Source organism: Octodon degus, unplaced genomic scaffold (assembly GCF_000260255.1).
Source record: "Octodon degus isolate 3935 unplaced genomic scaffold, OctDeg1.0 scaffold00007, whole genome shotgun sequence".
Lineage (NCBI taxonomy): Eukaryota > Metazoa > Chordata > Mammalia > Rodentia > Octodontidae > Octodon > Octodon degus.
The window spans coordinates 33,208,404-33,230,080 of record NW_004524583.1 but is presented as its reverse complement, the minus strand read 5'-3'; the positions used below and the strand labels follow the sequence as shown (position 1 = coordinate 33,230,080).

General features: G+C 55.1%; 1 protein-coding gene across 8 annotated transcripts in view; it reads left to right on the top strand.

The window, feature by feature from the left end:
- Nucleotides 1–19,486, top strand: part of Ltbp2 (latent transforming growth factor beta binding protein 2) — an 88,514-nt gene extending 69,028 nt beyond the window's left edge. For 3 of the 8 annotated variants that reach the window (XM_023703601.1, XM_023703597.1, XM_023703591.1), the window contains exons 18-35: nucleotides 7,538–7,657; nucleotides 8,583–8,705; nucleotides 8,881–9,006; nucleotides 9,293–9,418; nucleotides 9,907–10,029; nucleotides 10,107–10,232; nucleotides 10,521–10,679; nucleotides 11,237–11,368; nucleotides 11,589–11,714; nucleotides 12,206–12,349; nucleotides 13,396–13,587; nucleotides 13,697–13,780; nucleotides 14,614–14,742; nucleotides 14,909–15,046; nucleotides 15,125–15,292; nucleotides 15,476–15,757; nucleotides 16,755–16,904; nucleotides 17,210–19,486. In XM_023703601.1, the coding sequence (XP_023559369.1) occupies nucleotides 7,538–7,657; nucleotides 8,583–8,705; nucleotides 8,881–9,006; nucleotides 9,293–9,418; nucleotides 9,907–10,029; nucleotides 10,107–10,232; nucleotides 10,521–10,679; nucleotides 11,237–11,368; nucleotides 11,589–11,714; nucleotides 12,206–12,349; nucleotides 13,396–13,587; nucleotides 13,697–13,780; nucleotides 14,614–14,742; nucleotides 14,909–15,046; nucleotides 15,125–15,292; nucleotides 15,476–15,757; nucleotides 16,755–16,904; nucleotides 17,210–17,355 (2,594 nt within the window). In that variant the 3' untranslated portion in view covers nucleotides 17,356–19,486. Of the gene's footprint in view, nucleotides 1–7,537; nucleotides 7,658–8,582; nucleotides 8,706–8,880; nucleotides 9,007–9,292; nucleotides 9,419–9,906; nucleotides 10,030–10,106; nucleotides 10,233–10,520; nucleotides 10,680–11,236; nucleotides 11,369–11,588; nucleotides 11,715–12,205; nucleotides 12,350–13,395; nucleotides 13,588–13,696; nucleotides 13,781–14,613; nucleotides 14,743–14,908; nucleotides 15,047–15,124; nucleotides 15,293–15,475; nucleotides 15,758–16,754; nucleotides 16,984–17,209 lie in introns of all 8 variants that reach the window. The other 5 variants (XM_023703598.1, XM_023703603.1, XM_023703606.1 and 2 more) reach the window with 5 other exon arrangements.
- The last annotated feature ends 2,191 nt before the right edge of the window (nucleotides 19,487–21,677 follow it).

Sequence of the window (21,677 nt, the reverse complement as noted above, 5' to 3'; positions counted from 1 at the left end):
AGGCCTCGTGTGTGTGTGTGTGTGTGTGTGTGTGCCGGGCACTGTGCAGAGCTCTGAGAATGCTGGGATGAGTGAGCGTGAATGGGGACACAGAGGGATCCAGATGAGCAACAGCTGGGCTCCAAGGAGAGAATTCCAGGAGGTTCCCCAGAGAGGGTGCTCAAACTAGGACACATAATAATAGCTGCTGTTTAAGGAGCACTTATATCCCAGAACTTTCTGATACAAAGCCCAGCATTCTAACCCACTTTATAGTTTAGCAAACGGAAGCTCAGAGAGGTGAACCAACACAGCCAGAGACTCACACTTGGTTATGGCTTCACTGGAGACGGAATCAAAGTCACTCCAGCTCCCAAGCGCGGTCTGCCTCTGGCAACAGATGCCCTCGTACGCAGGGTATCAAGCTCCACCATGTGGCACTAGAGGGAGTGGAGGGACCATCTCCATGAAACCGAAGGCTGAACAGGCCTGGCAGGCCAGGGAGCAGGGATGACATCAGGGTGACTACAGCGTGGGGTCCAGGCAGGAAGTGACAGGAGCTGAGGCCAGTTTGGGAAGTGGTTTGAGTACCAGGCTGAGGAGCTTGGATGCTGTCCCGCAGGCAGTGGCAGCTGGGAGAGTCTATTAGCAGAAGAGCGGTGACTGGGTCAGCTGGCCACCAGGCGGTGACTTGACAGTGGTGCTTATGTGGGCCGAGGGCACTGGGGCCAGTTCGTGGCCAGCAGCCCTGCTGTCTGCAGACACAGCCCGGGAACTGGCCCAGGTACGCCACGTTGCCAGGCCTGGCCCAGTCAGCCCGGGTAACAGCTGAAGAGGAGGGAGGCTGAGGTCAGTCAAAGTGCTCTCGCCTTTGGGGCTTGGCTGCCCTTGACTGGCATGAGGATCTGCTGTCTCAATCTTGCCATTCTCATGAAGTGATACCTCATTATTTCAGTGACTTAAAATTTGAGTTAATTATGAATTAGTTTTTATGTAATTTACAACTATGAATTAACTTGTATAATTAACAGAAATATATATATATAATCAATGTAAATCATGTGAATATTCATGTCCAAGTAAGTGTGAGCATCTTGGACAAACTGACCTTTGGGCTTCCTTGTCTATAAATTGCTTGTCCCTGTCTTTGGCTCACTTTTCCAAGAGCAGCTGGAAAACTCATGGCTTTTCTTTTCTTGTGGCTTTTCAGGAGGCCTGGGGTGTGCATAGCACCCAGCTGAGCCTATATGACTCACCCACTTGCGCCCTGCACTGTCACTGCCTCCCTGCCCATCTTTGTTTTTTTTTTTTTAATTTATTTGTTTGTGTGTGTGTGTGTGTGTGTGGCCAGCTCAGCCCACCAGGAGGCGGGGCTGGCTGGCATGTGGTGCTGGGGGATTGAACCGCGGTCCCTGTGCTTTGCTGAGCTTGTTCCAAGTAGGTGCTTTAGACCACTGAGCCATCTCACCAGCCCCATCCCTGCCCTTCTTTGGACAGAACCTTTACTTTGGCTCTATTGAAATTAGCTTTTGGCCTTACTTTTGATGCTTTGGGGTTTTAGTTAAGAAGTCTTTCACTTCCTTCATGGTGTGGTGGTGCACACCTGGAACCCAGTACTCAGGCGGCTGAGGCAGGAGGATCTCTGTGAGTTGAAGACCAGCCTGGGCTACATAGTGAGTTCAAGGCCAGCCTGCATGGCATAGGGATACCCTGTGTCAGCAGCCCCACAAAAAGTCTTTCCTATAAGTCATAAAGATAAGATACACTTTTGTTTTCAGTGCTGGAAATTGAATTGGGGGTGCTTTACTACTGAATTACATCTCCAGCCCTTTAAAAAAAAAAGATGCAGGGGCTGGAGGTTGGATCTCCGGGCCTGCCGTGCCGGCCCCACTTCCAGGTCGCACTGAGACGGCAACTGACACTGGGCACACACCTGTAATCCCAGCATTTGGAAGGCTGTAAACAGGCAGATCACAAGTCCGATCTAGTAGTGAGACCCTCAACACCCTGTAGACCCTTCCCTAAAAATACAAAAAGAAAGAAAGAAAGAAAGAAAGAAAGAAAGAAAGAAAGAAAGAAAGAAAGAGAAAAAAAGAAAGCCCTGCCAAGTTGCCAGAGCAGGACTTGAACTCGTAATTCCCTCCCCGCAGCCACCCTACACTTTCTTTCACTGCGGTGCTTGCTTTGCTGTGTACCGGCTGCTGCAGCCCCTCTGAGGTCCCTCTGCGGGGGTCACCACGAACCCCGCGCCATTTCCGTTGCTCTCAAGTGCAGCGCGCCGTCCTCCACCCCACCTGGAGCTCTTCCTGCCCCGCCCCGCCTAGAGCGCTTGTCCTGTCCCTGCGCGCAGCTCTCCGCCTGCGGTTCCGGATTCTTTCACCAGGACTAGAACTTCTCAAAGTGAAGACCACTTATCCCCGCGTTGCTGCAGGGGTGCAGGGGTGGGGGGTGCCTGGCTCAGCCGCGCCTGACAGCCCTCGGGGCGTTGCTCAGGGGGAGGCCTCATCATGGTCTTACACCTGTCTTCAGTACTTCCTGGGCACAGGAGTCCAAGCTGAGGAGCTTAGACCTAGATAATGGCAGCAGCAGGTATTCTCACTGCTGCTGGGCAGGAGCCGCGCTAGGCTTTTCACCTGCGTTTTCTCCCCTGATCTGCAGTTAGGACTCTGTGAAGCAGACCAGTTCTGGGAGGAGCAAAAATGAGGTCTCGGTGAATATGCCTCCAGGGGCGGGGAAGGGAAAGCAGTCACAGGACGCGGAGTCTGAAGTGTTGTAGGAATCCGCTCACTCTTGGGGCAAGGAAGGACTGCGGCAGTGGCAGCTGGAGGCTGGGCCAGTGGGAATCTGTTATAGCTAAGCCTTCCTGCGGGGCGCGTCACGCCTAGAGCCAGGCTGAGGCCAGGCTGGGAGCCAGGTTGCACGGGATTAGGCAGGGAGTGACGTGCCCACCGTGGGGCCCCAGCACCCTCTGGACAGTGGACAGGCCCATACCATGCCACGCAGCTTCCTGGCTGCCTAGGGGCTGGGGAGATAATGACCTTTCAGAAGGTCCTTGAGAACCCTACAGTACATTCAGTGTGCTGGAGTCAGGAGGGGCAGGGATTCTGCTGGCTTCTGCAGGTCCTGCCTGCCGGTCTGCCGTGGTCACAGGACCCATGGGGGACACACATCAGGAGTTGGCAGGAGTCTGGCCAGTCCCCATCCTTCCCCTTCCAGCCTGCCATGGGCTGCAGCAAGCCTGCCTTCCTCGCCTAGGCCTCAGCACCGTGTCCTTGTTCTGCCAGAGGTGTCAGGGCTGGCTCTGGGTCAGGCCTCGTGTGTGTGTGTGTGTGTGTGTGTGTGTGTGTGTGTGTGGTACGAGTGGCAGGGGTGTGCAGGATGGGGTGGACCCTGAGAGCACAATCCCAGCCCTCTCAGGTCAGGAAAGGCGACTGCCAAGGGAAGGCAGGCAGGTAGGGGATGGGCAGTGCCCCACCACCTTGCCCCTCCCTCGGTCCGTTGATGTTGGGCCCCTACTGTGTCTGGAACTCCTGAGCCCTTGCATTGCCTTGCTACTCTTCTGGTGCCATGTCTGTCCCCTACATGTCACCAGGGAGGATCTCTGGTCCTTACTTTGAAAAATGAGCTTTCCTGACATGGTAGAGGACAAATCCACCTAGCTGGGAGCCTCGGCTTCCCTGCTAGAGCCTGTTAGACTGTGAGCTCCTGGGGGTCAGCCAGACCCTCAGGTGACCCCTGCACGGACACTTGACCCAACAAATAAATGATGAGCAGGTGAACAGGTGGAGGGACAGGTCCCAGATCCTTCTCCCCTCCCCAGATGGAGCCAGCTGGTCTCTACGGAACGGCTCGAGTCTGCCACCATCACAGCAGCTCTGAAAACCTCCTGGCACCTGTGTCATGACCACCTTCCTGCCAGGCTGGGGTGTCAAATATTACAGAAGAACTGAGTCATCTATGCTAAGAATAGTTAGCACAGGAATAAATGAGGGTAAATCAAGGCTCTCTGGGAAAACAAACAAAACAAAACAGTCTGCCCAGGGTTCAAGCTTAGCATTCCCGGTTGGGACTTTGTGGATCCTGGAGGTAAGGGATGACTTTGTGTAGCTGCGAAGGGATGGTGCCCCTTTGCCAGTGCCAATACCATGGGAGCACAGTCCAGAGTCCTAGGAGGTCTTAGCAAGGGCAGAGTTGGCTGCAGGTGTGGACCAACACCTGTCTTTCCCTACAGTGTCACCTTCTTCTCCTGATGCCTCCTTTTAGATGTTCCCTGTGTAAAACTCAGGCTACTGCATGATCAAAGCCAGAGCCTGCCCCCCCATGTCCCCATGACAGAGGGGAAAAGACATTTGGCCTTTTCCAAGCGAATGGAGAGCGAGGACCCCGCCACCTAGGGTGCCTACCATGTGCCTGGTACTGTGCTCTGTGCTTGGCAGATAATCTCTTTTAAGTACCACAATATTATGGCTTTGACATTAGATTTCACTGACAAGAAAAACTAAAGGAAATGAATTAAGAAAATACCAGAACATTAAAGTATCAGATACAACATCCGAACCAGTCTGTGTTAAGGGCACAGGCTCTGGCATACACAGGTCTGGCTCTGGCTCGTCTCCTGTCCGGAAATGGAGACTATCATGTCCGTCTCGGCAGCTGTACCAGACGGGTGGGTTAAGCTAACATACACGGGCTCTCTGCCCCATCCCGCATGCATAGACCCCAAGTGAGCAGGCAGACAGACTGTCAGGGAGTCCTGTCCTTTGTCATGTCCAGACTCCTGCACTCCCATCGCCCTCCTCTGGGCCATCCTGCCCATCTAGAGGAAAGATTCTAGACATGCACCTCGCCTGGGAGGTCAGGCAGAGTTCCTGGCCCTGGGCAGACACTCAGACTGTCAAGAGAACGACGTAGTCTGCACACTTCTCCAGCTTTCCATCAGTAACCACAGACCGGCCCATCACCCCGGAGCTCACTCAGTTTCCTCTTTCTTCTTTCTCCAACAAAGAAACCACTCTCTCCACTGAAACCCAAGGCTCTGGTGAAAGGCTGAGTGGTCTGGACAGCAGCCCATCCACAGTCTTGATGGCATTTACGCCGAACCAGGACTCTGGGTTCCCACGGACAGGGATAGATGCTCCTGCAGGCTGCCAGGGTTTCCGCTGTCCCCCACCCACATCGGAGGTCCCCTGAGCTGCTAGTCCCTGCTTGAGTGGCCTCCCCCTCCCCACCCCGTGCTCCCACAAGAACAGACGGGGCACTGTTACATCTCCTTGATCTCTAGGCAAGAAGCTCAGGGATCCTCCCAGCCACACGGGACAGCAGACTGGCAAGCTGACCTCTGGTACGACTGTTGCTATGGGTCCCTCTGGAGTCTCTCTAGAAGCCCTGTACCAAGAGCATGATGGGAGTGTTGGGCATATTATTTGGTCAGCAAACCTTTGTTGAGTCCCAGCTGTGTGCCAGCAGTGGGCTGGGAATACAGCAATAAACGGATAGTTCCTGCCATCAACCAGAAAATTTAAACCTTCTAAAACATACTTCTTAATCTTAGATTAAAATTCATTTAATCTTAGATTAAAATTCTCCACTCTCATATGGCAGCCTTGCTGTCCAGGGCTCTGGACCGGGGAAGGAGCTGGCAGTGCCGTGCTGAGGTAGATGCTGCATTAACGAGCAGCCCCCATCTCAGGGACACAGCAGCCATGCCTGTATCTGCTCAGTGCTGTGTGTGTCCCTCGGGTCGGTGAGATTCTGCCCGGTTCCTTATTCTAGAAGTAGCCTACAGGAAGAGCCAGTTGCTAGCACGTGGCCAGTCTCCATGGAGCAAAGCTGTGCTTTGCGGGCTGTAACTGAGGGCTTTGTCCCGTTAATGGCACCTGCCATTATGCTATGGGGAGCGCTCATAGCTCCCCGCCGGCCCTAGGCTCATGGCTCCGCCAACCACGTGAACCGAGGGGCACAAGCCCCATGCCCAGGAGGCGGGAGGTGGGGGTGAAACGTGCCTTCTCAATGCTCAGGCCGGTGCCGTGCGCGTCACTTCCAGCAGACATGCCCGGCACCTCGGGGGTCAGACAGACTCAGGGACCTCTCCTCTGGGAAGCCCTGATTCTCCTGTCATTTGGTCTCTGCAGGAGAGGCCCAAGACTTTCTTTATGGACTTAGGAAGATCTCTATGTCAGTGTCTTTCCATCCCCAAGGTCTGGCATCCCTGAAGTGATTGATGACTTTGTGGTCCTCCTTCCGGGAGCTCAGCCCAAGGAGCATGGTGCTGAGTGCTCTCTCCAGAGCAGCCTACATTGCTGGTCCTGAACCCTTCATTTGCTCCATCTCTGTCTCGATGCCTTCATCTTGTCTTTACATCTTAGAACAACCTAACCTGGGGCCACCGTAACTCAATAGGGGTTCACATTTTTCTACTGTCTGAAGATGAGCCTTATCCCAGAATCCTAGCGTTACCTAGGAACTGTGGGCATCTCTCTGTAGGTTCTCACCTCCGTGGCCACTCACCCCTGGAAATCCCTTTTCTGGATGCTTGGGGTCAGGCTTTGGGCTCAAGCAGGTCCCAGTTCCCTTAGACAGAGAACTCCGTGTGTCCTGAGCTCTGCAGAACAAGCAGCTTTCACCTTCCATCCTTGGGTCTGCATCCGCTCTGCAGTGTCAGCTGCTGGCTTTAGCCCCTTTGCTGAAGGTTTTAGGAAAAATAAATCCTCCTGCTTCCTTTGGAGCTTGGTCAATCTGTCATAAATGGTGAGCAGGAGACCCAACAATGGGCAAGAGGAACATAATATCCCACAGTTTAAACCAGCAGTTCAGCCTTGACTTTGGTCCAGAGCCCTTAGTACCTTGAACAGTGGGCTTCCAGCAAGCCAAGTCACCAGGGAAGGAATGCACACCACTCCCAAGGGAACAGTTCCCCTCCTTCCCCTTACTGTTGCTCACCTCCCTGCCCGTCTGGCTGGAGCCCAGGCTCATCCTTTCTGTCTGATATCCTTAGATCTCAGTGCTGCAGTAGGAATACGCACCAGCCTTGTCCCTGTGGTCTACCCTCAGCTTCAAAGCTGAGCCAGACCCTGTCCACAATGGAGGGCCATCCCTGGTCCCCATTTCCTGAGGAAGAGAAGTGCATTTTTCCTCCACGACCCCTCTGGTGAGCTGTGGCAGCAGTCCCACAGGCTCCTGCATCAAGCACAACCAATCCCCACAATGGCCACTGCTTACAAAGGTCTAGGAGTTCACCAAGGGAGTAATGAAGGCCCTTCCCAGACAGGCCAGCTCACAGGACCACTCTCTGACCCTCCCACAGCCAGTGGTGATCACAGCCCACCCACTCAGGGAGTTTCCCTTTCTCATTTTTAAGTTCTTCCATCTCTCTTTTGTCCAGGACAGTGGGTGGGAGGTGGAGTTGAGAACACAGGGCGAGTCGCATTTTTTCCGTTTTCCTCTGTGCAGACAGTGACATCCTTCTCCTCAACCAAGGGCTGGGCAGGGATCTGCTGTGTCATGGAGCTGCAGTGGGCTGTGGTTCTGAGATGACCAAGACAAGGCTGTTGTTTTTCAGATATTGATGAATGTCGTCAGCCTGGCACCTGCTCGGATGGGAGATGCGTCAACTCCGCCGGCTCCTACACTTGCCTGGCCTGCGAGGAGGGCTACCGGGGCCAGAGCGGGAGCTGCGTAGGTGAGGGCCGCCTGCCAAGGCACTGAGAGGGCTGCTTGGCCTTGGGAATGCTGCCTGATCCCACACGCGGGCAGGGCCAGAGGCAGGCATTGGGATGTGGCTTGGAGGCTATTGTCCTCCATATCCAGCTGGGTTGCCAGATGACCGCAGGCATGACATGGGTGCGCTTCAGGATGCTCTTGGCCCTCTCTCCCTGGCACATCTGTCTGAAGCTACCGCCCAAGGTCGCAAGTGTCTGGCTGGCTCCTCTGCAGTGGGCGAGCAGCCGTCTTGGGACGGGGCTGAGAGCTGGCAGCCAGGCCCCTCTGCTCTTCTGTCCTGGCTGCGAACAGCAGTGTCCTGCTCCTCCGGAGAGGGTGCATGTGAGCAGGACTTTGTTTCCTCTCCCCTCAGCCCCCGCAGGAAGGAGGACCAGGGTTCAGAATGCCAGGAGGGACCATGTTTTCAGTAGATGCTTTGAGGCTCTGAGAGGGCAGATGGTTCCCAGGCCCTTGAGACCACTACAGCCGCGCTGGCGTGGCTGGCCTTCCTCACGCTGCCACCACTTACTGAAGCTGACTGTTGGGCTGGGGACGTGGGTGGTTTGGTGGCAGGTGGGAGACCAGAGAATCAGGCCCACAGAGCCAAGGTCTTTGGACACCTCATTGCCAGTGTCCTCAGATAGACCAAACCGGCCCTAAGCCTGGGGCCTGGCCCCTTGCTCTAGGATGTACTCGAGTTCGGTGTTCTAGATGGGGTTGAGGGGCTGGGGAAAGGGACCCTGCCCCGCCTGGGTGGAAGGAGGCAGGTGGCTTCACGGCTCTCCAGAGTGGCCCAGTGCCCCTCTTGACGGCTGATCCCCTGGCCTCTCAGTTGTGGTGCTCGGAGCCTGCCAAAGGTGGCAGCAGAGGAGGGGGCCGCCCTCACCCCAACTGCTGTCCCACAGATGTGAATGAGTGTCTGAGCCCTGGGGTCTGTGCCCACGGGCGCTGCGTCAACCTGGATGGCTCCTTTAGATGCTTCTGTGAACAGGGCTACGAGGTCACCTCAGACAAGAAGGGCTGCCGAGGTACAGAAGCCAAAGCTCCCTCTTTCCACAGGCAGTTCTGTCTGGCTCCTTCCTCTGCATATACCCCACGCATACCCCCAACCACGCCACCCCCCACCCAGCCCCTGTGCCCATCTCTGGTGGCCCTGGGACGCCTGTCCTGCAGTCCCATACACAACTCCATGGCCCGTTTCAGATGTGAACGAGTGTGCCAGCCGGGCCTCATGCCCCAAAGGCCTCTGTCTCAACACCGAGGGCTCCTTTACCTGCTTGGCCTGTGAGAGCGGGTACTGGGTGAACGAGGAAGGCACAGCCTGTGAAGGTAGCCTGGTGAGGCAGGGCGGGATGGACAAGTGGGCAGCAGGAGGGCTCTGGCCAAGACTAGAGTCCTATAAGGGGCCTTTGCTTCTGTTGTCTTAATCTCCAGGTCCCAAAGGGTGGGAGAAATAAGGTCAGAGACAGGAGGAAACTGAGGCTAGAGCTACCTAAGAGCTTTCTAGGGAGGAGAGGTGGGATTGCCCTGGTCCTCAGCTGGGGCTGCCCACTTAGAAGGCACTAGGTGCGGTGCGGTGTGGCCTCTCAGGGTCCCTGACCACACTGTCACTCAGACCTGGATGAGTGTGCCTTCCCCGGAGTCTGCCCGGCAGGCGTCTGCTCCAACACGGTGGGCTCCTTCTCCTGCAAAGACTGCAGTGAGGGCTACCGGCCCGGGCCCCTGGGCCGCACCTGTGAAGGTGAGTCTTCCTGGGAGGAGGGAGCAACCCTGACACTCAGGTGGCAGATGGGCAGTGGCCCTCTGTCTCTGAGGATGGTGGGCTGGCCAGGGACACCTGTCCTCACCCCTCTCAGAAAGGTGACCATATTTGATTTGAAACTGTCTCATTGCTATATGTTTATCAATAAAATTTGAAAAGAAAAAAAAAAAAAGAAAGGTGACCATAGACCGAGGTTCCTGAGCCAGCGAGGCTCCCAGGCTCCCATGTGTATTGGCATCACTGGGGGGCACCGTTCAGCATGCAACTTCCTGGTCCTGTCTGGACCCAACTTCTGGCTCTGGAGGGGTCTTGGCCTGTGTCCTCACGGGCTCGTTGGGCATCCGGGGGCTGCTCTGAGGGTGGGACAGCCCCACGGCCCAGTCTCCCCAGGAAGGCGGCAAGCCCTTGGTCGCCTGGCTCTGCATCCTGGCCTTGGGTGGCACCAGTCAGCTGCCCCTCCCCTACAGATGTGGATGAATGTGAAGATCCCCAGGGCAGCTGCCTGGGAGGCGAGTGCAAGAATGTGGCAGGCTCCTACCAGTGCCTCTGCGCCCTGGGCTTCCGGCTGGCCAATGGCTCCGTGTGTGAGGGTAAGCACTCCTGTTCCGCCAGGCTGGGGCAGCAAGTGGGGGGAGAGGCCCCGAGACCCCCTGCTGTTTCTTCTCAGATGTGGATGAGTGCGCGGGGCAGGAGCACTGTGCGCCCCACGGCGAGTGCCTCAACAGCCACGGGTCCTTCTTCTGCCTCTGTGCACCCGGCTTTGCCAGTGCAGAGCGAGGCACAAGCTGCCAGGGTGAGACACCACACAGCCAGAGGGTGGCGGGGGTGCAGGGCTGAGACCCGAGAGGGGTCTATCTGAGGACAGCACTGAGACATCCCAGGGCTCACAGCCTCACGCGCATGCCGAGGCAGGGTCCTGGGGAGGGACGTGGAGCCCCTGGGCCTCTCCACCACGGAGGAAGCCAGCACGCGCCCTCTGTCCCTGATGCCCAGCTCCCCAGCCCCAGCCCCAGCACCGGGCCCTCTAGGATCTTCCTTCTGTACCTCAGCCCCTCCCTGGTCCTCCTGGGTCTCTCCGAAGGGCTGTTCGGGGAGCTGACGGAGGTTTCTACCCTAGATGTGGACGAGTGTGCGGCCGCAGACCCCTGTCTGGGAGGGCGCTGTGTCAATACTGAGGGCTCCTTCACCTGCCTGTGTGAAGCTGGCTTCCAGCCCTCCCCAGCGAGCGGGGAGTGTGTGGGTAAGGGCCACCGGGGAAGGACAGAGCCCGGGACCCCTTGAGGAGGGAAGCAGGCGGCCGTGCACGAGTTAATCATTATTCAGTTCTGCTGGCTCAGGGACTGTCTGACAAATGAAGACGACCCCCATCTTTGTGCTAGCAGAGCGCACGATCTCGTTCTAAGGGCCAGACTGGTAGACATTAAACACCTGCTGGGCTCAGGGTCTTTTTCTGGGACCAAGTTATAGGCAAAGGAGACCAACAGGAAGCCTGTGCCAGATTTCTTCTCAGTGGGTTTTGCGACCCACTGTGGCAAGTGCCAAACACAGAAGTATTAAGCACTCCGCTGCTGGGACAGGAGACAGGAGGGAAGGGGGTGTCACAGGCGGCCAGGAGCTCTTTCTAAACTGGGTACAGTTCCCTTCCTAGATGCTCAGGCTGGGGGTGAAGAGGACCTGGCAGGGAGGAGTCGGGATGAGCACAGTAAATTGGAGCAACTGAGGGCACCAGAGGTTGTGGGACATGACCTTGGGATGCTAGCTGGTCACAGCCGTGCCCTCTCTGGGCTCTGGGGACAGATACTGACGAGTGTGAGGACCACAAGGACCCAGTGTGTGGGGCCTGGAGGTGTGAGAACAGCCCTGGCTCCTACCGCTGTGTCCCAGGCTGCCAGCCTGGCTTCTACGCGGCCCCGACTGGAGCCTGCATAGGTGAGCAGCCGCGGGGTAGGGCCAGGGGCCCACCCTCTGCTCCAATTTTCTCCTGTGGCTGTGTTTTCCATATAGCAGACTTTCTACGAAAACTGAAAAGCAGTGCCAGTGTCCTGTGCTCAGAAATTGCTTTTCACCCATCTTAGTATAACAGAGCAGAAAAACAGGTCTTGCTGTGAGCAGACCACTCATACCCTCTGCCCTGGCCTCCGCTCTCCAGACGTAGATGAGTGTGCCAGTAACACCGTGTGTGGGCACCACGGCTTCTGTGACAACACGGACGGCTCCTTCCGCTGCCTCTGTGACCAGGGTTTTGAGACCTCACCCTCAGGCTGGGACTGTGTTGGTGAGAAGCCTTCAGGCTACCAAGCCCTGAGCAGGGAAGGCCTCAGACTCATCTCCACGGGCCCTGACTGTCCTGAACAGAAGCATCAGGGCCTCGTGGTTCCATGATGGGTCGGTCCCCAGTGGGTGGGCAAAGTGAAGCTTGGAGGAAGAACTTCATCTGCCCCTGTAGCTGCCATCTCTGCTGGGCCGGAAGGGGGAGCAAGGGGTGGAGGACACCCCCACAGCCCCATTGCCACCTCTCTCTCCCTAGGGACTGAGCCTAGCAGCCTGTGTTCACAGAACAAAGGACAACCCTTCTTTTGCCTCCTCTCCTCTTCCTGGCCCCTTTGCCCACAGTCCCTTTTCTCTGCTAATTCATACCCACTTTTGTCTCCTTCTGGCCAGATGTAGTGTGGTTCTCTGGGGAAGAACACTTGCAGTGGCTAGGTAAGGGTTGGGAGGCCCGACTGCCTCCCTGTGCCCACACCTGTCCTCCCTCCTACCTGGCAGATGTGAACGAGTGTGAGCTCATGCTTGCCGTGTGTGGGGCGGCGCTCTGTGAGAATGTAGAGGGCTCCTTCCTGTGCCTCTGCGTCAGTGACATGGAGGAATATGATGCCAAGGAAGGGCTCTGCCGGCCTCGGGAGGCTGCAGGTGAGATCCGGGAACCTCTCAGATGCCCTGCCACCTGTCCTCACTCATGATGGCCCCATGGCCTACAGAGGGTATCTCCTCCCCTATCCTTGGCACTGAGAGGGAGACCAGGCAGGACCTGGCTTAGTCTTTTTTTAATTTATTATTTTTTTTATTTTTAGGGAAGGGTCTACAGGGTGGTCAGGGTCTCACTACTAGATTGGACTCGTAGTGATCCGTCTGTTTACAATCTCCCAAGAGCTGGGATTACAGGCGCGCACCACCACACCCAGTCTCAAGTGCCATCTCAGCACGCCTGGGGGATCCAGCCTTGGCCCCTGCGCCTGCTTGCAGGTGCTTTAACCTGCTGAGCTATTTAGCCAGCCCTCTGGCTTAGTCTTGAAGAGCAGATGGGGAATGAATGTGAAGGGGCCTCTGAGTCCGGCATGTGCGAAACAAGGGAGCTCAGTGGAATGGCCCCAGGGACCTCAGGTCGAGCCTTAGAGTCCCTAAACCACTCAACCCCACGCGAGTTGTCTGACGCAGGAGGACTTGAACCTAAGCTGGACAGGACTCACCCCTCGCCTCCCTACCCCAGGTCCAGGTGGCTTCTCTGCTTAGGCCAGGCCAGGACTCCGCTGGCGCCAGCGTGCTGGGGAGAAGGGGACCTGGTACAGAATAAGGGCAGAGGAGGGAGACATACCCAGGAGATGGGAGGTCAGCACGCTGCCAATATGCCAGGTGCAGGGAGCAGCCCACAGGGAGGATGGCAGTGGGGCAGAAAGAGGCTTGGGTACCAGAGGAAGCCAGACCCCAGCCTCACCCCTAGAGCTCCGCAGCTGTAGCAAGCACCTGATTTCACTGAGCTCAGTTTCTTCAACTGTCACAGACAGAAGATAACAGTACCCACTCACAGCATGGATGGAAGCACCTAGCGTGCTACCAGGGGTCACAGCATTGTGTGAACTGCAGTGCTGTATAAATGTTACATTGAAAAGATATATTCAAGAGCTGGGGTGCCTGAGACAGTCATGCAAGGAGGGTAACGAGGGGTCTCTATCACACAGCTCAGAGCATCTCCGAGATCCCGACAGGGGACCACGCCCCAGGCCACACCCGCATGGCCTGCTACTCTGCGCAGGACGGCCTTCTGCCCTGCTCCAGTGTCCTGGGCCAAAACTCCACGCAGGCTGAATGCTGCTGCACTGAGGGAGCCAGATGGGGGGACAGCTGTGAGCTCTGCCCATCCGAGGATTCTGGTACGACCCCAAGACCCACATCCTCTTAGTCAGCTCTTTGAGGTGACACTTAAGAGAGGGAGGAAGGGGGCAGCCCTCCCTCTCCAAACCCAGGTCCCTTCCTTCACAGTTGAATTTGGCGAGCTCTGCCCCAGCGGGAAAGGCTATATCCCTGTGCAAGGAGACTGGCCGTTTACTCAGACCATGTACACAGGTAAACTCCCCGCAGCCTCCCAGACACCATGTGCTGCAGGGGTCCTGGCCTGGTCCTCAGGAGGCCTCTGGGCAACACAGCCAGCCACCCTTTCTTGGCTGGCTCCCTGCAGCCTTGGCAGGAGGCTCCGACCATGAGCCTCCGGAGCGCCACAGTCTTCATTCCTGCTTGCTCAGGGCTGGGCCATCCCGGAACAAACAGTGGCGCCTGGACAACCCTCACCCCCGCTGTGGCGGGCCAGGGGCAGCGCGGGGGACACTGCCGCCTAGAGGCCAGGTGGGGCAGCTGTTTCCCTGGCTCCATGACTGCAGCAGGAATCCCAGGAGCCCTCTGGTGTCCTAAAGCTAGTCCTAAGAAGGGGGTAACAGAGACAGAAACGGTGTGCATGTACGCGTGTGTATGACACGGCATGGGATGGAACCCGGGCCTCGGCACACGAGGCGGGTGCTCTACACTGACCTACATCTAGCCGCAGAAGCCACTTGCATGCAGCTTCCTGCCAAGCACTTATTTCAAGTACTTTACAGATCATCCAGCCTTAACTCTCCATGATTAGAAAAGGTTGAGTAGCCCGGCAAGATGGCTCAGTAGGATAAGCGCTTGACTGGCAAATGCAAGGATCAGAGTTCAATCCCCGGGTCCGAAAAAAAAAAAAAAAAAAAAAGGAAAGGTTAAGTAGACACATTTTTAAGATAGAAAACTGAAGCCAAGAACTCAGGCAACTTGATCAGTCAGTCAACTCCTCAGAGGCAGGGCAGGGACTCAAACTGACCATCCAGTTTAGAACCCCTGCTTGCGGGAACGGCCTCCTTCCCTCTCCCCTCGCCCTCCAGATGCTGACGAGTGTGTGCTGTTTGGGCCCGGACTCTGCCGGAACGGCAGGTGCCTCAACACAGTGCCAGGCTATATCTGCCTGTGCAATGCTGGCTACCACTATTCCCCCGCCCGCGGGCAGTGCGAGGGTAAGGACTGACTGGGTCCTGCCCCTCCGTCCCGGGCAGCCGGCCCTCTTGCTGGGGGCCCCTTCCTGGGGAGGACGTCCCTGGGCAGATGGGAGGCGCACCTCTTCCCTCCGTGAGCGGTGAGACCGGCTGCCCTCCCCCCACCTCCCCTGCCCTGCCACTGCAGACCACGACGAGTGCCAGGACCTGGCCTGTGAGCACGGCGAGTGTGTGAATACAGACGGCTCCTTCCACTGCTTCTGCAGCCCCCCTCTCACCCTCGACCGCAGTGGGCAGCGCTGTGTGAACAGCACCAGCAGTGCAGGTCAGCGGCCGTGGCGTGGGCCACAGGGGACGTGGGTCCCGGCTAAGACTTAGGGGTCTCTGGGTCCTGTGCCACCAGAGGACCTGCCTGACCATGACATACACGTGGACATCTGCTGGAAACAAGTCACCAGTGATGTGTGCAGCCACCCCCTGCGTGGGCGCCAGACGACCTACACGGAGTGCTGCTGTCAGGACGGCGAGGCCTGGAGCCAGCAGTGTGCCCTGTGCCCCCCCAGGAGCTCTGGTGAGGCGACTCTGAGGAGGACCCCTAACCTTGGGCAGCAGAGGGAAGTGGCCTTATCTTCCATCTGCATTGTCTGGGGAGAGTGGGGAGTCTGCCCGGTCCCCTCTGTTCCCTCACTTCTGGGGGAGTCAGGCTCTACCAGCAGGAGCTGGAGCCCAGCGCCCTCTTCCCTCTTCCCCACAGAGGTCTATGCTCAGCTGTGCAATGTGGCCCGGATTGAGGCAGAGCGGGAGGCCGGGATCCACTTCCATCCAGGCTATGAGTATGGCCCTGGCCCAGACGACCTGCACTACAGTCTGTATGGCCCAGATGGGACCCCCTTCTACAACGACCTGGGCCCCGAGGACACCATCCCTGAGCCCCCCTTCTCCAGTGTGGCCAGACACCCAGGGGACCCCACCCTTGCCTTTGAGCCACCCCTCCAGCCCTCCGAACTCCAGCCCCACCACGTGGCCATCCATCCAGGTGCGCTGCAGAAGCTGCTTCCCTTTCATTCCCCCACCCGACAACAGCCACTGGCAGCAGGCTCTCGGAAGGGGAAGGGAAGGGAGCTAGACATCTCTGCTTAGGGGCACTCAAGACATGAATTCCCATGCCTGGGTCAGGTTCTGCCAACTCCTTCGTGATGAGCTAGCACAGGGACAGAGATACGGGAAGATAAAGGACACTGTTCTGACCTCAAGTCTCCCTGAGGCCAGGTGTACACAGGTCAGCGGCACAGCGCCTGCCTGGCCAGCACAAGGTCCTAAACTCAATTCCCAGTACAAAAAACATCTCCTAGCCAGGCATGGTGGCTCATGCCTGTGATCCCAACACTCAGCAGGCAGAAGTAGGAGATCGCTGAGTTCAAGGCCAGCTTGGGCTACAAAGTGAGTTCAAGGCCAACCTGAACTGCATAGTGAGCCATCTCAAAAAGATTTTTCAACAAACCTGGGGGAGTGGCACAGGGCCGCCTGTCTTCTCCCCCACTCCACTCAGCACGCACTCACAGGACGCAGAGCTGCCTGTGCCAGGGAACCAGGCAGCTGACCTCGCGACCTGACGTGAGCTAAGCATTTCTAGTAGCTTTAGTGGCCCACCGTGCTGACGCTGGCACTCAGACTTCACACCCTCCAGAGCGAGTCAGGCACAGCGCTGGGGTGGTGGGCGCCCACTGCACAGGACTGGCTCAGACCCCACCACAGCAGGGATGGGGTTATTTTTAGGAGGTGCAGGGTGCTCAGGAAGGGAAGAGGGTCGGGCACATCAGGTTGCTTTGTGTTCGGTGAGACGCCCCCTCAACCTGGGATCTTGGGTCAGTGAAGCATCTACTTCACATCAAACCCCAAACCAGGACCTCTCATGTAGAACAGGGCAGTGCGTCGTGCCGTGGGAGCGCCACCCTGCCCTGCCACCTTCACCCACATCACCCGCCATTTGGTCTGGAGGGCCAGGGCCTCAGCAGCTCCTTTCTGACCCCCAGAGTCCCTGGCCGCCTTCGAGGGGTTGCAGGCAGAAGAGTGCGGCATCCTGAATGGCTGCGAGAATGGCCGCTGCGTGCGCGTGCAGGAGGGCTACACCTGCGACTGCTTCGAGGGCTTCCAGCTGGACGCAGCGCACATGGCCTGCGTTGGTAAGGGGCCCTTGAAGGACACGAGCACCCCGGGCGGCCAGGACGCCGCTGCTGCCCCCTAGTGGGCGCCTGGCAGAAGGTGCGTCTCACCGGCTTCCTCGGCGGCTCAGCGGACCTCCCGGGGAGAAAGGCGAAGGAAGAGGATGGCCCTGGGCTCGCTGCAGGGTCACCTCCTCTCGCTTCTGGACCTTCCTCGGGCCGCTCGGCTTGGGGGGAGGGGAGATTCAGCCTCTGCCGTCACGTGCAGGGTTCCATCACAGGGCAGAGGCTACAGCCCTGTATCTTTCTCCCTTCCTTCCACTCAGATGTGAACGAATGTGAGGACCTGAACGGCCCTGCTGTGCTCTGTGCCCACGGTCACTGCGAAAACACGGAGGGTTCCTACCGCTGCCGCTGCTCCCCGGGTTACGTGGCCAGGCCTGACCCGCCCCACTGTGCTGCAGAGGAGTAGCAGTGAGGGCTCAGGGTAGGCAGCTAGCTGGGAATGGCCACAGCCTCGGCAGAAGCCTTCAGGGTGCCTTCCTAGCTGGGACGGCACCGCGACACCAGCTCCACCAGCGCGCCCGCATCGCCTCTCACTTAGGCTCTGGCTGTGAGCTTGTCCTGCCCTGTGCCCTTGCTTGGCTCCACCACCACCAGACGCTTTAGTGCTTTGGCCACAGGCCACCACCTGTCCTGGCCTTGCTATGGGATGCTGTCAGATGCCCAAAGATTGTACACACATGGAAGGTCTCACACTGTAAGCACCCCTTTCTGGCTGCGATCTCCAGGACTCCGCCACTGGGACAGAAGCTACACTGCCCGGGGGTGGTCCCTTGGATCCTGAGGAGCAAGAAGGGGTATGGGAGAGTTTGAGGACTCCAGCGCCCCTCTCAGAACTGTTATTGCCACCCAGCCAGTCTGGCCTGGGCCCTGACTCTGCAACATCTCCACAAGAAGGACAGAAGATACCTTGTTCTGAGAAGCAAGACTGAGACTAGCTTGCAGAGTGTAAGAGACACAAATGAAGAGGAGCAAAGAGCAGGACAAAGCAGCAAGAGGCACAAGGCAATGTGAAAATATGGGGAGCTGATTGCAAGGGGAGCCACGGCTTTACAAGAGTAAAGAATGACTCAGTAGCTTTGGGTAAATCATAGCCCCTGGTACTGGCTGCTGCAAGAGTGACTGTCTGCAAAGAACTTTATTAAATATAATTTCTTATAGGAAATACTTAACTGGGCTTTTTAGGGAAAGCCAGTTTGCTCTGTTAGCAATCAACAGTCAATTCACTAGTGTGCTCCTGAGCGGAGGAAGCCAGATCTCCAGGGCTCTTCGCTCGGAGCCTGGGCCCCTCCTTGTCACAAAATGGAGTTCCCAAATCCCTCTGAACTCACACGGGGACTCTCCCACCACCACGGTAAAGAAATGCACATCCTGAATTCTGTTTCCTGTTTTTACTTCACATTAGACCAACTTTCTTTACAACGTTGGTTAAGTAAAAAACCAGAGATAAGGCCAGCTCTGCCAGCGGCACACATACTATTTGGCTCCAAGGGAAAAAGTCCTTTACTATTTGAAGACCAGGAAAAATCTGGCTGTGTTCTGACGAACAGCCCGGAAACAAGGCTGCATGTGATGGAGATGGGGATGAACGCTACTTTCTTAATTCACTCTGTCCTGGTCTGCCTGCTGTGCTGACGGTCGGCCACCTCACGCCAGGCCCTCTGTTGCATGTTGTGCACAAATTTCATTTAATCATCCAAAGATCCCCCTTCTTTTTATTCCCAATTCACTGATAAGAAAATTGAGGCTTAAGAAAAGTTTAAATAATTTGCTCTAAATCACTTGAGTAGTTTATATTTGTAAAAGACAAAGAAATGATTTTACACATGTGAAAATATTCTTCCATTTGTTAATAAAGGAAATTAACTTAAAATGCAGCGATACGTTTTTTTTGTTTTTGTTTTTTTTTTGATATGCTTTCTTAAAAGGCTAGCAAAGATGAAGACCTTTAAGACTCCTAGTTGGCAAGCAAGCATCTCGGGAAATTGCTGGCTGCTGGGCATGAGAAATGGTGCAACCTTTCAAGAGGACAACATGACAGTGTTTTCAAAATTCTAACAGTACTGACCTCCAGGAACTTAATTTTCAAATGTTAACTTCCTCACCAAATGTGAAATGATATGTGTAAAAGCTTATTTATTATAGTATTATTTGTAATAGCAAAAGATTATTGCTATGGAAACAAAAAGCTCTAATGCCTTAAGAAAGACGCCCAAAAGAGACTAAGAGGGCAGCTTACCCACCAGCGGGTAACACACTGCTGCACATTGCAGCAGTGGGGCTGTGGACTGGCCCTTTGTGCTCCTGCGCCCCCCATTCACACACACCCTGCCGCTCCTTCCGCCACTCCACCCTCCAACCCAGCCACTCGTTCTGGACACGCTGCACATGTAGGCACGCGAGAACCCAAATGGTGTATTATGCACGCTGCTGTGTACTTTGCTTTTTTCTTTATACTTACGCATAAAGATTGTCTCATTCTACTTCACAGCTAGTACACTGTAACTAATCAGTTCCTCATTGATACACATTCCCATAGTTTATCTTGTTTATAATGCTGTAATGACTATTATGCATGTTTTCATATTGTATCTTGGATACATTTGGGTTTTTTGGGGTTTTGTGGAACCCGGGATTGAACTCAGGCCCTTGCACTTGCCAGGCAAGCGCTTATTCTACTGAGCTATCTCCCTAGCCCCTCCGATACATTTTTTTTTTTTTTTTTTTTTTTTTTTGGAAACAACTGTGGTTGTGGGGAGGGTGACAGGGTGCATGGAATTAATACTGGGAGATTTTTCACTGTAAGCCCTTGTCTTTCAAAACATTACATGTATTACCTATTCAGAAATTAAAATATTTTTAAATATAGCTGCTGGCCACAGACTGCTTGAATGCCCCTCACTTTGTATATTTATCTTATTACACTTTACAATTAAAGCCATGCATTAAGTATTTAAAAATTTTATAAAGCAAACCTTCATTGGCCATGGTGGCACACACCTATAACCAGCCTGGTCTACATAGTTAAGTCCCTGTCTCAAAAAACAAAAAAAACTTTCATTAAAGAGTCCAGTAGCATTTTTAGGGGGAAAGGTGGTCAGCTTTTGAGAGAGCAATTGTAAGCATCAATCCTAGATATCAAGAAAAATAAAGGTGTTTCTTGACTTTTGGACAAATATGTAAATGACAAGGCTGCCCTGGATAGTGGTAGGCCCTGCTCAAGGCCAGCTGACAGCATTACCTTGGGGCTAGAGTTCCATTCCTCACACCTGATTGTTCAGCCAAACGTCAAGACTCGATGCTTTGTGTTTTGGGGGGATTGTCTTTTTGAGACTGGGTCTTGCTACTTGGGTCAAGCAACTCAGCTTGGCCTTAAGCTCATTTTGTAGGCCAGGCTAGTCTCACACTCACGATGATCCTCCTATCTCAGCCTCCACTGTGCTGGGACTGTAAGCAGATCTACTATGTCCAGTTCAATCTCTGCATAGATATTCTCCTAATCCCTTAAAATACTCCCACATATTCCCCGGGTTTAATCAGAGAGTAAAGGAGAAAAGTAGGGAATGGAAAGAAGAGGAAAAGAGATGGCTTGTACCACCTAACATGCCCAAGGCCCTGGGTACAACTTCCAGCACTGAAAAGGTATGTGGGGCGGAGGGACATCGTGCCTAGGGACTTGTTTGCATAAAACGTTAAAGCCAATTCTGTGACAAAGAAGGCCTTGACAATCCCTCCTGGAAAGTAATGGGAAACGAAAGATCATGCAATTGACATGGAGAAAGCATAAAGTTGTCCTAAATGAATCTGCACAGTGAGCAGAATTTGTGAAACATCCGATGGCTTTATGGCCTGCTGGTAAGTGTATCTGGCCAGAAAGGGCCTGCAGAGGACCCAAAGGCTGCTGACAACGCCCAATGTCCTCTTGCTGCTGTCATTATCCCTGCCCTATACATGAAGCCTTCTTACCACGTGTTTCTTCACGAAGTCCTCTCAGTGAAAGCGCTTTCAGCCTAATCCACCCTTTTTTTTGAGATAAGTTTTCACTGTGCAGTTCAGGCTGGCCTCAAACTTGCAGCGATCCTCTTGCCTCAGCCTCGAGTGCTGGGATTACAGGTATGAACTGTCATGCCCCACACAAATCTACCTATTTCTAAACATGGAATTCCAATTCTCCCACTCATGGTAGATATATTTATCTAAACAAGGGACCTTTTTTCTGCCTAGTTGATCAGTGCAGTTTAGGAAATATATGTTTAGCAACTAAAGTTATGTTGCTTACAATTTGGAGTTTCAGAAGGATTTTTTTTTTTTTTTTTGCCGGCTCAGGATGCTGTAAGAGCAGGTCTGGTAAGGCATGAAGAGCTGGGGATTGAACCATAGACTCCTCAGCCTGACTGCTTTGCTTAAGCAGGTACTTAAACAACTGAGCTAATGGGCAGGCCCCCAGATGTACAGTGTGGTTGTTTTGCTTTTTTTTTTTGGTGGAACCAGGGATTGAACTCAGGCCCTTGGCAAGCGCTTATTCTACTGAGCCATCTCCCCGGCCCCCAAAATCTCTTTTTTAAGAATGATGAAAGAGGGGCTGGTGAGATGGCTCAGTGATCTAAAGCACCTACTTGGAACAAGCTTGGCAAAGCACGGGGACCACGGTTCAATCCCCCAGCACCACATGCCAGCCAGCCCCGCCCCCTGGTGGGCTGAGCTGGCCACACACACACACACACACACACA